General features: G+C 43.4%; 1 protein-coding gene across 2 annotated transcripts in view; it reads right to left on the minus strand.

The window, feature by feature from the left end:
• Positions 1-314: 314 nt before the first annotated feature.
• The window catches only part of LOC132380139 (protoheme IX farnesyltransferase, mitochondrial), a 136,757-nt gene continuing 124,054 nt past the window's right edge, over positions 315-13,017 (minus strand). For both annotated transcript variants that reach the window (XM_059948751.1, XM_059948752.1), the window contains one exon: positions 315-1,654. In XM_059948751.1, the coding sequence (XP_059804734.1) occupies positions 1,230-1,654 (425 nt within the window). In that variant the 3' untranslated portion in view covers positions 315-1,229. The remainder of the gene's footprint in view (positions 1,655-13,017) is intronic.

The raw sequence follows: 13,017 nt of genomic DNA on the forward strand, positions 1-13,017 counted from the left end.
TAGATGCTGCCTAACTTGCTGAGTTCCTCCAGCATTTTGTGTGTACTATAAACCACTGAATAATCTTTGTTTCCGCACTATTCAATTTAACAATCTTCAGGTGCAAATCTTGAAATAGTTCTAAATTATCAACTAAAAATAAACCAATGTTACAAAATAAACTATCAGTGCACTTCTAATTACTTGTGTCATCACTAACTACAAATGTAATTGTAGTTACTGATTTAATTAAGAAATGTAGAATGTGTTTGGAAGACCAAGTGTCTACAGCAGTTGCTTTGCTTTCAAAGAGCAATTAAATGAAATATCACAAAAACAGAATACTTATTTTATTTTCAGTCAAAGAACACAATTAAATGATACATTTCTTATTAATTTCATGATCACCCAGTAGTTGTGCAAATTGCTATCCAATGATCCTTCCTGAAATTCTGGCCACCTCTACAGAACTTTCCCTTGTGTTCACAAGCATTTGGTGACAGTTTAATTTGCTATTGCCTAATGCACATATTGAGAGTTTAAGGGATCCATGGATATAGCAGATTAAAGGGCATATTACACCAACGGACATCACAACATTATCTCATTAACATGAGTGATATGTAGGACAAGTCTGAACGTTAAGTGAAGAGAGGTGGACAAACTTTACTCATATTCCTTTGAGTACCTTGAGGGATTTAAAGAGTCAAAAGATTTGAAGGGGTAGATACTGTATAGTCAAGCTATTTCATTTACTGTAAATGAAGAATGAAACAAAACTATTGAGGGAAGGAATTGTTAAACATTTATTACCACAGAAAGGATAATAGATAGCCAGAACTCTCAAAAACTTTGAATACTAGGATTATTTGAGCTACTAAGATAAAGATTTAAATATTAGCATCATGGAGATGGGCAGCATACTGAAGTTCAGGTCGAACCGTGATCTTACTGAGTGACGGAGAACTCTTATTTCTTATAGTTGAAGGGATTATGTGGTTTAAACAGAATTAAGATGCAATCCCCACCAGATTACAACTGAATGGTAAAGTGAGGGATGCTTGAGGGGTAAGGGCTGATCCTATTCAGAAAGAAGAAACCTGTTTGCATTTAACATTACCAGATAAGATACAGCAGCAATATACAATCTCTAGCAACAGAAATTACACTACCCACTTCATGGGACGGTGGCAAATTGCACAGAAATAACTGTAGCAACCCCCTAAAAAATTTCATAATAAAAATGAACATTAAGCTTGCATTTCTGTTTGAACTTTGTGATGGATATTACCCTCACATCCAACTACTGATTTCTTGCAGGTCAGCATGAGAAGTAACAACATTGGAAGATGCCAGAGGCTACAGAAAAAAAGTTTGCGAGCACTGATGCGGCTGGAGTCCCTGTAAAACCGATAGCCGAGGTAGCTGATATACAAGTTGATTGGGAGTGAAATGAGGGGAAAATTCCACGTAGTGACATCAAAGACAGAACAGAGCGTTGATAGTCCAATAAGACCAAGGCAGTGGCGGAATGCCACCCGTTTGCAGAGCGCCGGGTGTGTGACAGACATCATACGGTAGCCACCTCGTGAGTAATCTTCCCTAAGGTTCCAGCTTAAAGCATTGAAGTGTGGAAACTGCCAGGAGTACAAAATGCCACCCAATAACAAGGCACCTAAACAAAGAGAAAGGGAAATGTTAAAAAGTTCTAAGTAAAGTTATTATCAATGCACATGCAGTAAATGTCATCATGCACAACCTTGAACCTTGAACCTTGAGGTTCATTTTCTTGTGAGCATACTCAATAAATCCAATAGCCATAATAGAATCAATGAAAGACCATACCAACAGGGTGCACAACCTGTGCACAAAAGACAACTAACTGTGCAAATATGAAAAGAAGAAAAAATAATAAGTAAATAAACAATAAATATCGAGAACATGAGATGAAGTCCTTGAAAGTGAGTCCATAGGTTATAGGAACAGTTCAGTGATGGGGCAAGCAAAGTTGACCACTCTGGCTCAGGAGCCTAATTGTTGAGGGGTAATAACTGTTCCTGAACCTGGTGGTATGAATTCTGAGGCATCTGTACCTTCTTCAAGTTCAAGTCAAGATTAAGTTGAAATGGCATTCAACCATAAATGAATGCCCATGAATACAGCCAAGTGAAGCAGTATTACTCTGGGTCTAAGGTGCAATACACAGTACTAACAGTCACATGTAACACATATAAGATAGCAAACACATAGAAGATACCAGTAAAATACAGTCACACCAAAGAAATAAAGCCCAAGACCCTGAGTTCAAGAAAGCTGCAGCAGTCTGCAGTCGAATACATTAATTTATCTTCTGCTAAGTGAACTGGGTGCGGGAGAGAGGTGTTGGCGCTGATTGCTGCTTGGGGATGCAGTCCCCCTCAGGTGGAGCACACTGACTCCAATGCTGCTCTCCGGGACAGCTGTAAACAGCTGACACCGTGGCTTGAAGTCACACACCTCCCCTGTTGTCCGCCCCAACTGCCCACCAATAAATCAGTGAATCGAACTTGCAGCATTCCACATTAACAATGTCTAATAAGGTCTTGCAGTCACAGGAAAAACGACTAAGACGATCACTTGCTGTTAACCGCACACTGCCTTCGAGCACCGACTCCTTCAACGCCTCTCTGACACAAGCAGCAGCACGATCTGCACCAAGTCCAGCTCCTTCAGTTTCTTCGCCAACGAGCAACTTGCTGATGGGGTAGTCACGCAGTACTTTAAGTTGTTAATGTCTACAGGGTCTTGCAATCATAAAAAATGTTTAAAAAGTTACAAAAACACCTTTGGTTGACTCTGTAGAAGCTGCCATGATTGAATGTGCCACCATCTTACTGTAATGGCAGCAGCACAAGACAGCATTGTCTAGGTGGTGGGGTCCCTGATGATGGACGCTGCTTTTTGCAACAGTGCTCCGTGTAGATGTGCTCCATGCTGGGAGGGCTTTACCTATGATGGACTGGACCACATCCACTACTGATTGTAGATTTCCATTCAAGGGCATCGGTGTTTCATAAAGAAGTAGAGGCATTGCTGTGCTTCCATTGTAACTGCACTTAGGTGCTGGCCCAGAACACGTCCTGTGAAATGACAATACAGAGGAATTTAAAGCCACCTACACTCTTCACTCCTGATCTTACCATGAGGATGGCACATAAACCTCTGGTTTCCACCTCTTGAACTCCATAATCAGCTCCTTGGTCTTGCTGACATTGAGGAAGAAGTTGTTGATATGGCACCACTCAGCCAGATTTTCAGTCTCCCTCCTACATGTTGATTCACCTTTGATTCGGCCTATGATGGTGGTGTCATCAGCAATCTTAAATATGGCTTTGGAACTGTGCTTAATCACAAGTCATAAGTGTAAGCCTATTGACTAATTCTGTGGGATTGTGATAGTGTTGAATGCTGAACTTTAATCGATAAAGAACATCCTGACATATGCATCTTTGCAGTCCAGATATTCCAGGGTTGAACAAACGAAATAGTATCTGCTGTGGATGTATTGCGTCTGTAGGCAAACTGGAGCAGATCCAAGCTGCTTCTCAAGCAGGACTTGATAAGTTACCTCACCAACCTCTCAAAATACTTCATCACTATTAATGTAGGTGCTACTGGATAATAGTCATTGAGGCAGGTTGCCACAATCTTCTTGGGCACTGATGAATTAGGCCAATAGGCTGGTCCTGGACTTATTTCCGCCTGGCATAATTTACATATTATTATTTAATTATTTATGGTTTTATATTGCTATATTTCTACACTATTCTTGGTTGGTGCGGCTGTAACGAAACCCGATTTCCCTCAGGATCAATAAAGCATGTCTGTCTGTCTGTAAATCGAAGCCTGTTTGAAGCTGGTGGATAATTCAGATTACCAAAAAGAGAGGTTAAAGATCTCATTGAACACTCCAGGCAGTTGATCAGCACACGTATTTAGTATCTCATCTGGGCTGGATGCTTTCTGTGGGTTCACTCTCCTGAAAGATGTTCTCACATTGGCCTCAGAGACTGAAACCACAGGATCATTAGAGGCTATGGGAGTTTGTGATGGCTCCTCCATGTTTTGACAGTCAAAGCAAGCTTAGAAGGCATTGAGCTCAGCTGGCAGCTAAGTTCTGTTGTCAGCCTTACATGTCACTTGATTTCAAGGCCTGTGATAGCTGTTGGGCAACAGTCATTGATTCAAGTTTAGTCTGAATGTCTAAGATTGGAAACAAGTAAACCCTCTTTTCTTTTCCCAAATTCTTGAATTATTAGAAGAATATCTTCTACATTTCAAGAGCTGATGTGAAAAACTTTCCATCAGTTCTTGGAGGTTGAAGCCCTTCTAACGAATGGCAAAATCAGCTTTGGTTATTCTTTACACATATTGCCATCCTCACTTACATTGAATTAAATGGAGTAATTAAAATAACACAACAAGTCAATACAGAGTAAAATATTAAACATTTTGCCTTAAGAAACTGATGTGCCAGAAGAACTTGAATCGAGATAATTGGAAGAAATAGTGGAAATAATAACATTAAATGCTTATTCTGCTATTCAACAATGTCATCGTTGATCATTTATCTCAACTCCATTTTACTGAACTAACCCCATTCCTTAATAATCTAAAATCTTGTGGCGACCCACTTTCTGTGCAGGTGAACCGGCTCACAAATAGCCAGCGCGCGGGGAGAGACTTTGGTAATGCACCTCTGACGTCATTTCTGCCCGGAGTGGGCGGGCACTAGGGATTAAATGCCAGCACCGCGAAGTTTGAATAAACTAGTCTCCAAACGACTTACTGACTGCGTGTCGTTTTGAGCTCTGTATGTAGTACATCGCTACACTGGTGACCCCGACGGTCCAAATGGGATTTGGACCAAATATGACCGACTCTTTATCTGTCACGCAGTTTCGCTAAAACTGCCGACTTTCTGGACGCTGCGACCACACATGTGGTTTAGCCGAGCAGAAGCCCAGTTCCAGATTCGACAGATATCTTCTGGTTCCACACGTTACTATCATGTAGTGAGTGCCCTTGACCAGGAGACGGGTGCCCAGGTTGCGGATTTCATACAGTCGCCCCTGGAAGAAGGCAAATATGAATCATTCAAAGTGCTGCTCATTGGGACCTTTGGCCTCTCACGGCATGAGCGAGGTGCCTGCCTGCTTCACCTGGACGGTTTAGGAGACAGACTGCTGTCAGCGTTGATGAACGAGATGCTGGCCCTGGCTGATGGTCACAAGCCCTGCCTCATGTTCGAGCAAGCGTTCCTAGAGCAACTGCCCAAGGACATACATCTGCTGCTGGCCGACACAGATTTCAGCGACCCCCGGAAGGTGGCAGCCCGGGCTGACGTGCTGTGGAAAGCCAAGAGGGAGAGCGTGGCGTCCGTCGGTCAGATTACCAGGCCACGCGCCCAACAGCAGACCAGACCAGGCCCGGCAGGGGAGCGCACACAACACAGAGAGAGGAGTGAGGAGGACAGTGAACAGTGGTGTTTCTACCACCAGCGGTGGGACACAGAAGCCCGCCGTTGTCGCCCACCCTGCAAGGGCCAGCAGCTGCTAATGACTATGGCAGCTGGCCACCAGGACAGCCTCTTGTATGTCTGGGACAAACAGTCAGGATGCCGCTTCTTGGCTGACACCAGAGCGGAAATCAGCGTCTAGCTCCTGATGGGGTACAACACCCGCAACAGAAAGCCAGGACCCACCCTGAGGGCCACAAACGGCCGCACCAAACGGACCTACTGCATCCGTACAGTGCAGCTGCAGTTCGGCGCCAGCCGGTTCACGTGGGACTTCACACCGGCTGCAGTGGCCCAACCACTCCTGGGGGCAGACTTCTTGCGAGCTCACTGCCTGCTGGTCGACTTGCAAGGGAAAAGACTGGTACATGCCGAGACTTTCCAGACGTTCTCCCTGGGTGAAGCCAAGTTTCTGGCCCCACACCTGGACTCCATCACGCTGTCAGACACCGAATTCACCAGAATCCTGGCAGACTCCATCAATTCTGGCACCGCAGTTCATGGCAGCCATGCCCAGCCACAGAGTACAGCACCACATTCCGACCCAGGGACTACCCCTCCACGCCCGCGCATGAAGGCTCCCTCCGGAAAAGCTCCGCCTGGCGAAGGAGGAGTTCAGGAGGATGGAGGAATTGGGGATCTTACAGAGGTCCGACAGCCCATGGACCTCCCCCCGCACATGGTGCCCAAAGCAGCCAGGGGTTGGAGACCATGCAGCGACTACCGCAGACTGAACGAGGCTACAACTCCAGACCGCTATCCTGTGCCGCACATACAGGACTTTGCAGTAAACCTGCAAGGGGCAAGAATATTTTCCAAAGTAGACCTCGTCCGGGGATACCATCAAATCCCGGTGCACCCTGAAGGCATCCCCAAAACAGCACTTATCACCCCGTTCGGCCTATTCAAGTTCCTCCGAGTGCCATTCGGCCTGAAGAATGACGCACAGACGTTCCAGCGGCTAATGGATGCAGTGGGATGCAACCAGGACTTTGCATTCATCTATTTGGACGACATCCTTACAGCCAGCAGTAGTCGCCAGGAGCATCTGTCCCACCTCCGCCAGCTCTACTCCCGCCTGAGTGATTTCGGCCTCACGATCAACCCGGTCAAATGCCAGTTCGGTCTCGATACCATCGACTTCCTGGGCCACAGGATTACCAAAGACGGGGCAACACCTCTGCCCGCCAAGGTAGATGTGATCTGCCACTTTGCCCGGCCCAACACGGTCAAAGGCCTAAAGGAGTTCGTTGGTATGGTGAACTTCTACCACTGTTTCCTCCCCTCAGCAGCCTGTATCATGCACCCTTTGTACACCCTGATGTTGGGTAAAGGCAAAGTCATTACTTGGGACGAGGAGGCCACGGCCACTTTCATTAAAGCCAAGGAAGCCTTGGCAGATGCCGCGATGCTGGTGCACCCCAGAACAGATGTTCCCACTGCACTCATGGTGGACGCTTCCGACACAGCAGTCGGTGGGGTGCTGGCAACCCTTGGCATTCTTCAACAAGCACCTACGACCACCTGAACTCAAGTACAGTGCTTTCGACCGGGAGCTGTTGGCACTGTAGCTGGCAATCCGGCATTTCAGGTACTTCTTAGAAGCTGGGCCGTTCACCGCGTCCACGGACCACAAACCGTTGACCTTCGTATTCACGAAGGGGTCCCGTCCCTGGTCGGCTCGCCAGCAGCGACATCTGTCCTACATCTCCGAGTACATGACGGACATCCAGCATGTCTCAGGAAAGGACAACGTCGTGGTGGACGCATTCTCCAGACCAGCTGACCAGGCCCTGTCCCTGGGGGTGGACTATGCAGCACTGGCGGAGGTGCAGCAGGACAACCATCCGGCTGGTCTCTAGCAAGTTCGTGTGGCACGGACTTCACAAGCAGGTCAGTGAATAGGCCAGAACGTGCGTGCAGTGCCAAACAGCCAAGGTGCAGCGGCACACTAAAGCCCCATTGCAGCAGTTTGAACCCACCCACTGGAGGTTCGACCACATTCATGTGGATATCGTGGGCCCCCTACCAGTGTTCTGAGGAATGCGGTACTTCCTAACTATGGTAGACCGGTTCACAAGGTGGCCAGAGGCGGTCCCGCTCACCGACACATCTGCTGATTCCTGTGCCCAAGCACTGATTGTAACCTGGGTCGCACGCTTCAGGGTACCGGCCCACATTACCTCTGACAGAGGCGCCCAGTTCACCTCCAGCCTGTGGTCAGCTGTGGCCAGCCTGTTGGGAATGCAGCTACACCACACTACTGCCTACCACCCACAGTCGAACGGACTAGTGGAACGCTTCCACTGTCACTTGACTGTAACTATTTCACTGTAACTAGTCTCAAAACGACTTACCGACTGCGTGTTGTCTCTAGCTCTGTATGTAGTACATCACTACAATCTACTGATTTCTGTCTTGAAAATACACACCAGCTGAGCTTCTACACACCTGCTGGGTAAAAATGTCTAAAGATTTGCTGAACCCCGGATGAAGAACTTTCTTCTCATCTTTGTTCTGAAAAGCTGACCCCCATATTCTGAGGATGATGCTTTGATTTAGACGGACCATGCCAGCCAGGAGAAGCATTAGCACCACATCTACCCTGTAAGTTTCAGTAAGTTCAACTATCGTTCTTCTGAACTGAAGACTTTTAAACAACAGTGTTTCTATTTCCTCTGGCTTGTATAAATGTTCTACATGTTGTCTACGTGCTTGTGATGCTACTGCAAGGAAGTTTTTCATTGTACCTGTAATTCACTGTACTTTGGCAACATGATAAAAAATTCCTTGTGACCTCTGCTCATAGAGCAAGCCATTGTCCCAAGAATGAATTTGGTGAGCTTTAACTGCACAGACCTGCACACAATATTCCAGAAATTGTCCCATCAAAGTCTTATATAACTACTACTTGTTATACCTGCTTATTAATTTTCAGTATTTCATGTAAAAGGATATTCTGAACCCTGAACACCAACATCTTTCGATCTTTCTCTGTTAAAAAAATTCCACTAATTTAATTTTTCTAATAAAATTGATGACCACTCACTTTTTCATATTATACTCCATTTTTCATGTCGTTACTCATTCATTTAATCTGTCTAGAACTCCCCAAAGCCTCTCTGTTTCCTCCTTGCAGTCATACTAGTACTTACCATCTGATAATACAATCAGCAAACATGGATATAATACAGTTGATCCCCTTAACAAAGTCACTGATCTAAATTGTGAACAGCTGGGACCTTAGCCCTCCAGCACCCCTTTTGTCAGTTTGCCATCCCAAAAATGGTCTGGTTGTTCAGTATTCTGTCGATTACCTCCAATAATACATGCTCTAATTTTGCTGAATCTTTATTTAATGCCTCATAGAATTCAAAATACAGCATATCAATTGGATGCCTTTTAAAGTTTAAAAATTAAACTTGTTATACTGTATGTTCCTTCATTTCACAAATCTACATTGAATAAACCCAATTCCAACATCATTTACCAAGTGTCTTGATACAAGTTCATTAATTATAGAATCTAAAAAATTCTACTACTGATGTCAGGCTAACAGGCCTAAAATGTCTTTTTTGCTCTCTCTTAAACTTTCTTAAACTAAGGGATTACGTTTGCAGTTATCAGCTGTCTTTTATCATTCCAAATTGATGCTGTTACTCTGAATGGTGCCTGCAAGGGCATCAGAATAATACAGTAGACTCCGGTTAATTGAGGCAGCTGCTTATTTGGGACAACTCAAAGAATAAAAACTATTTGAGGAAAATAGCCAGGATTCCCTTCGTTTATTTGGGACACTGTGCCAGTTTCGAACGAGCTTCAGTCACGTGCACTTGTGTGGCTCTTAGAGATGACAATGTGCTTAGAGTGAACAATTTTTAAAGTAGCGCCAGTTTTGTGTCTTTGTTTTCAAAAATCAGTGACTTTTCTCACTGATAATTTGCAAGTAATAAACAGTAAGACAGTTCAGAACTGTTTTGCTTACTGCATTCAGGTTTGCAGACGACAAAAAATAAGAGGGAGTGAAAATGATTTTACTACTTCAAGTTAGGAACTACGAAGAGTTTGAAGATATTGACAATCATCTTGAATGTTGCAATAACAATGGAATTTGGAGGGAGCAATCAGTAAAAGCAATGTACGAAGGCAGTCATTATCTGCACTAGGTGTCTGTGCTGATTTTGTTTTATAGTCAATCAAAAATATACTGCAGTGTGCACTGGATGAATTTCCCTGTTGATAACTAATAGGAACTAATACACAATTTTATAGAAGTGTAGTTATAATTTGTTACTCAGCTGATCAGTAGTTTACATTTTCACACCTTTTTATTTTCATGAAACATTGGCTAATGGCTGCTTAACTGGACCAAAATGTACTGGTACCAATGTGTGCCAACTAACTGGACTCCACCATATGTATCAATTTGTTTTATTGTTTCATGGCTTAATAGAAATGCTACCGGAACAAGAAAGTTGCAACAGGATCTAGATTGAGTGGGAAAGTGGGCAAAGGGAATTTAACTCCAACAAGTGGGAACAGATGAATTTTGGGAAATTAAACCACGGTAAGACTTGCAGAGTAAATGACAGGGCCCAGTGTTGTCGAACAGAGGGATCTAGGGGTACGGTACATTGTTCCCTGAAAGTGGCCACACAGGTAGATGAGAAGGTGAAAAAGGTATATGCCTTATTTGGACGAGTTGGGATGTCGTAATACAACTTTGCAGGATGTTGATGAGAGTGCCCCTGGAATATTGTATGTAGGTCTGGCCTCTATACAATAGGAAGGTTGTGATTCAGCCAGTGAGGCTCGAGAAAGTTTGAGTTACCAAGAGAGAGAATAGGCTGGAGCAGTTTTTTTCTGCAGCAAAGGAGGCTAAAGGGTGACCTTATAGAGGTTTATAAAACCATGAGGGGCACAGATGAGGTACACTGTGACAATCTTCTGGTTGGAGCAAGGGAGATAAAAAGTTAACAAATTTCATGACACATGTTGGTGATAATAAACCTGATTCTGATTCTAGAGAGCATAGATTTAAGTTTACAGCAAAAAGGGATTTGAGGAGCTAATATTTCCACATTGTTCATGGAGCAAGTGTCCAGAGGAAGTGGTAGAAATGAGTCTCAATTACAAATTTTGAAGATTTTTAGATGGGCACACGGATAGGAAAGGTTCAGAAGGATATGAGCCAAGTGCAGGTAATTGGACTAGCTCAGCAAGACACCTTGGTCAATGTGGATGAATTTTCTTGTTTCCAGTGACCTATTTCACATGGAATCAATTTTGTATCTTATTTAATTTACACTTAGTGGCCACTTTATTTTACACCTGTACACCTGCTCATTAATGCAAATATCTAGTCAGCCTATAAAGTGGCAGGAACTCAATGCATTAAAACATGCAGGCATGGTCAAGAGGTTCAGTTATTGTTTAGACCAAGCATCAGAAAGGGGAAGAAATGTGATCTTAGTAACTTTGACTGTGGAATGATTGTTATTGCTAAACGAGTTGTTTTGAGAATCTCAGAAACTGCAGATCTCCTGGGATTATCACGCACAACAGTCTCTGGAGCTTGCAGAGAATGGTGAGAAAAACAAAAATAAAACAAAGTGAAAAAGTGAGTGGCAGTTCTGTGGGGAAAAACACCTTGAAAAAGAGAGAGATCAGAGGAGAAAAGCCTGACTGGTTCAGGCTGACAGGAAGGTGACAGTAACTCAAATAACCACGCATTACAATTGTGGAGTGCAGAAGATCATGACCATACACTCAGTAGTCACTTCATTGGGTACAGGAGATACCTAATAAAGTGGCCACTTAGGGTACTTAAGTTGTCACAAATACTAATGAATGACTTAGAAGATGATTAAAATATGTACTGTTTCAAATTTTTTCCCTAAAGTTTATTTTGCAAAAGCAAAATATTAAAGAGGATGGTATGGGTAGTTATATCACTGCACAAATTTGCACTCATGCCTACCTGAGAAGGCTAAAATTATTTTGGGCTTTACAAAGTAATCCTAAAGCCAAGAATGGAGTTGTTTTCTTTTAAGGGGATGGAAGTAAAATGCTAATTTATTTCACACAGGTCTTTTGGCAAGCATTGGGAGAAGACATAATTAACTTCTGGGGTAGGGTCTTGTGTTCAATATTGGATAGAAAGTCCAGTTAAAACTGCCTTTACAATGTCTGTCCTCAATCTAGCATGGCCAAAAACAGGAGCCTACAGAATCCTTTGGCTATCAATCCAGAGGACTGTGGAGAATCCTTCTCAAATTGGGCTGATCCCAGAAGTTCATCTACATTTAATGTTTGATAAGATGTCCTGTAAACCTAACCCCAGTGCAGATTGTAACATTGTCCCAATCTTCTCCTTAATATCCTTTGCCTCACTATTGCATCCCACCTCCAACTGGTTTCCTTGAGTGAAGCTAGCCTAGGATGAAAAGAAACTGTTCACATCCACTCCAGCCTCAGTTACTGAGCTGTAGTACACAGGCATCACCAGTGTTTGTGTCCACACCATCATTACTGATGAGCTCACTTGGTGTATGAGAGAATGGCCTTTATGCAAAACATTTCTTGTACCAGCCTGCCTCTGTGCACAACGTTGGCCTTACCCTTGTAATAAAGGATAGGACTCTAAAAACATTTCTCAGGAGGCACCTCTCAGCAGAGGCAGACATTGATGATAAAATGCACCACTGCCTTCAATTGGGCAAGCACAGTCTTTGTCTATCAGAGGAAGAGTGTTTTCAAAATTTGAGGACCTTAAAACCAGCATTACAGCCCGCAGTCTGCCAGGCAGCCCTGGAGAGTTGTCTCCGCAAGACCTAAGTTTCCCAAGAATCCGCCACAGATTTGGCTGATCCCAGAGGAACACAGTTTCATTTGGGATACCAGATGAAAATGCTTCAAGAATGCTCTCAGAACTTCTTTGTTAATATGTAATAACTTCACTAAATTATGGGAAGTTATGGCCTTCGACTTCTCAAAATTACAACCTATTCAGGAAGACAGAGAGAAACTCATTCCTTTGTCAATACATGTAAAAGGCTTGTACTGCCTCCCTTACTAATCACCCACCTCCACATCAAGCCTCTATAGAACCCACACTATGAGAATGGAAGTACTAGTCATCTTTAACTTCAAGGGAATACATAGAAAGAGAAAAGGGGTGAGTGGTACCACCCAGATAAAGCACGGACCATATCACTTGGCAAAACTAATTAATCATACAATTTTCTGTTCATTCTTAAACCAATTTATTTTGGTTTGTGTCACTTAAGAATAGTAATGAGTGATTCTCATAAGGCAGAAACATTGTCACAAACACTGGGCATTCACAAAATAATATTATAAATCACATAAGTATAAAATATTATATACTTATATATAAATTATGTAAAATATATAATTCCAGACATAGTTTTATGCTAATCATATACCCAGCATCAACAATGTAATCTCATTATGCAGAC

This window comes from Hypanus sabinus, chromosome 23 (genome assembly GCF_030144855.1).
Source record: "Hypanus sabinus isolate sHypSab1 chromosome 23, sHypSab1.hap1, whole genome shotgun sequence".
Lineage (NCBI taxonomy): Eukaryota > Metazoa > Chordata > Chondrichthyes > Myliobatiformes > Dasyatidae > Hypanus > Hypanus sabinus.